The sequence below is a fragment of the Plectropomus leopardus genome, unplaced genomic scaffold (genome assembly GCF_008729295.1).
Source record: "Plectropomus leopardus isolate mb unplaced genomic scaffold, YSFRI_Pleo_2.0 unplaced_scaffold16655, whole genome shotgun sequence".
In the NCBI taxonomy this organism is placed as follows: domain Eukaryota; kingdom Metazoa; phylum Chordata; class Actinopteri; order Perciformes; family Serranidae; genus Plectropomus; species Plectropomus leopardus.
This window is the reverse complement of record NW_024617894.1, coordinates 1-3049: the sequence shown is the minus strand read 5'-3', so window position 1 is coordinate 3049 and position 3049 is coordinate 1. Positions and strand designations below refer to the sequence as shown.

The 3049-nt window shown below is 48.0% G+C and overlaps 1 protein-coding gene across 1 annotated transcript; it reads right to left on the bottom strand.

The window, feature by feature from the left end:
* Nucleotides 1–6: 6 nt before the first annotated feature.
* LOC121964674 (transcription factor kayak-like) lies at nt 7–2983 on the bottom strand. Its single transcript, XM_042514873.1, has 2 exons — nt 2713–2983; nt 7–1664 (listed from the first exon to the last, which is right to left on the bottom strand). The coding sequence occupies exon 2, from the start codon at nt 1565–1567 to the stop codon at nt 389–391; it is 1179 nt and encodes a 392-aa protein (XP_042370807.1). The 5' UTR covers nt 1568–1664; nt 2713–2983; the 3' UTR covers nt 7–388.
* Nucleotides 2984–3049: the final 66 nt, after the last annotated feature.

Sequence of the window (3049 nt, the reverse complement as noted above, 5' to 3'; positions counted from 1 at the left end):
GCTTCCTCTACCGAGATGCATTCACAACCTGCTGGCAGACTTGTAGCTGAAGTTACTGCAGAACCACTAAAACCTGTTGAGTGTGTGAGGTGAAGTGAAGCTCGTGATGATGTGAAGAGTTTGTGTGTGTTTTAGTCGTCACAGTGTAACTGTTCACACTACTACAGGTGAGACTCCCTGTGTGGAGGTGGGATTAAGTTATGAGATGAATGTTATATCCACATTTATTACAATATCATACAGTGTTTGAGATAAAAACAACACATTTTTAAAAGTTCGTTAAAAGCAGATCAGTCCTGTGAACGGTCCAGCGCTCCGGTTTTTGTGCTGTGGCTCATGTTCAGCAGATCTTTGTCCATTTGAGTCCACACGCTCGCCGCTCTGTCCCTCAGTTGACTTTGGCCATGAGCTGCTCTGTGAAAAGCTTCTTCAGCTGCGCCACCTCCTCGCTCAGAGAGTTGAGCTGACACTTCAGGTGAGTGTTCTCGTGTTTGTACTGGACCTCCGTTTGCGTGGGAGGCGGCTGGACACTGTAAGTGTTGTACTGAGGGGACTGTCTGCCTTTTCTGCCGTCCTCTGCGTCCGGCTGCTGCAGCCAGGACTGCCCGGCCGCCGTTTCGCCTCCTTTCCGGGTCTCTCTCGGAGCTTCACGTCCTGCAGACAACGCGGGGCTGCGCCTGGCGCTGTCCCCTGCAGCGTCCACTGCGTCCCCACAGCCAGGCGTCTTGAATCGTAGCTTGTGAGGGAGGCTTTTCACCTCAGCGTGGTTCCCTCCACTCGGCCCCGCTGTGACATCAGAAGGGGAGTGATGGAGGTCGTAGCCCAGCTCCTCTGCCCTGTGCGGTGACAGTTTCCCGTGGTCGCTCAGCCGATCCTCAAAGAAGATCGGACTGCCCACGCTGGACCCACCTGGCGTGGAAAACCCAGAGTCCTCTGACATGTTACTGCCATCCCTGGATGCCTTGGTGCCCAATTGGTTGTTGGGAGGTGACGCAGAGGAGCCAGGGAGGCTGCCATCCCCTCTGTGGAGATAATAGTGAGGAGTCAGAGTTTGAGGAGCTGAAGTGAGCGGCAGGATGGGGGCGTTGGACGGATCTTTGACCAAACCGAAGCGAAACTTCAGGGCCAACAGCTCCGCTCTCAAACGAGCATTTTCCTCCAGCAGAGCCAGGACGCGGCTCTCCAGGACCATATCGTTCACACGCCGTTTCTCTCTGGAGCGTTTCGCCGCCTCATTGTTCTTCCTCCTCTTGTCCCAGTAGCCTTCGTCCTTCTTGTCAACCGGGATGAATTCCCGCTTGCGTCGGATGCTGGAGGACGGGCTCTCTTTGCGTTTGACGGCAGAGGTGCGTCCCAGCAGGGAGCGCGCCAACAGGCTGCTGGAGGTCAGGATGGACACAGCTTCGTCTGTGAAGGACAGAGGCCCTCCTCCTCCTCCTCCTCCTCCTCCTCCTCCTCCACCACTGCAGCTGCCTCCTCCTGGATTCACTACTGCAGTGGACTCCAGAGTCTGGAGCACAGCCACGTCCTGCTGCCCCCTTATCTGCTGGGACTCTTCCTCGTACATCTCGCCCGTCAGGAAGTGAGTCTCTCCAGAGTCTCTCCTCTGTGCTGAGTGTTTTCACCAAACTCTGAGGGGCTCCTGGATGCAGCAACAGTGCCACCTAGTGATTAAAGTGACACCAGAGGAGGGATTTAGTTGTTATGCAAGAGCCATTACAACACAGTATTATGTAACCCCATTACATCTCTCCAATAAAACGAGAGCGACTTGTACCGTAACCTTGCAAAGCCTCATCATACGTTCAATATGGGACACAATGCATTTTCTTTCTCGCTTGTTGCAGACTTTTTGCTTCACAATAAGCATGCGACATCTGCTTTAAACGCACAAATCTCTAACACAATGTGATCTATTTATAGCTTAACCTACATTTGAATTCAAGACCTGAAACAAATATTAACGGCTTCATTTTCAGGAGCGTGTCTTGTTCCTCATTGTGTGTCATCTTTACTAAGCCCACTTAAGTAATCGGTCCAGTGATTGGTTTCCGGTTTGGTTTGCGTGCTTCACCAGCACTGACCCACATGTGTGATGACAGGCTGATCTTCTGTTGGTTGCTTTTACTTTTTTTCTAATCTGACCTCACTTCTGCTGCTCTTCTTTGGCATCATCACCAGCTTTTGAGACTTCAAATTTAGTTTTAATATCTCTAAACAAGGTGCAACTTTTTTCTTGAGTCAGAATAAGAGAGGATTTTATTGCAATGTACAAGGAATTAAACATACAATATTAAACATGCAATAGACAAAAATATGGTTAAAAAAGTGATAACATGAGAAATATGTGCAGTGTAGTTTTTTGTACACTTTCATTTGTATAATAGCAATTTAGTTTTTTTTAATTAAAGACCATTAAAGTATTATAAAAGGAATAACACGAGTGAATAAAATGTTAAACTTATAATTATGACATGGTTTAAAAAGTAATTAAAAGAGTTGTGTTATTAGAATGATAAATATAGATTTAAATAGACCGGCGATTTATAGCTATTATTTGTTATTTAGATTCCTAAGACAATGTATTTTTAGGTATGCATCATGTTTAGGTTTTTATGTAGCGAAGTGATATTAAAGTGTCCATAATTTAAACCGAATCACAAAGAAGAAACGGAAATAAATAATCATCTTGTAGTTATTATTATTATTTACCTGTAAATGAGTTTTCTTCGCCGGCGCGCGCTGTAGTCCTCCGCTGCTCCAGCCGTGTGTGTGTGTGTGTGTGTGCGTGTATGTGTGTGTGTGTGTCCGGTTCAGGGACTGTCTCGGTGTCTCGGTGTCTCTGTCTCCGATGTAACTGCCGCAGATCCTCTGAGCGCTGTTACTTCATATTATGATGGTCCTGGCGCACCTCCTCCTCTCTGCTCCACTTGGAAACCCGCAGCTCCTCTTTGTGACGCGGAGTTCAGCTCAGGACGGTTCCTATCCTCACATGAACCCGCAGCAGGGTCCTTTTGTGTGCGCGCATTTCTGGGACCGCCTCTCTCTG

Excerpts from the sequence above, each read along its gene's own strand:
- LOC121964674 (XM_042514873.1), bottom strand. The coding sequence starts at position 1,567 with ATGTACGAGGAAGAGTCCCAGCAGATAAGGGGGCAGCAGGACGTGGCT.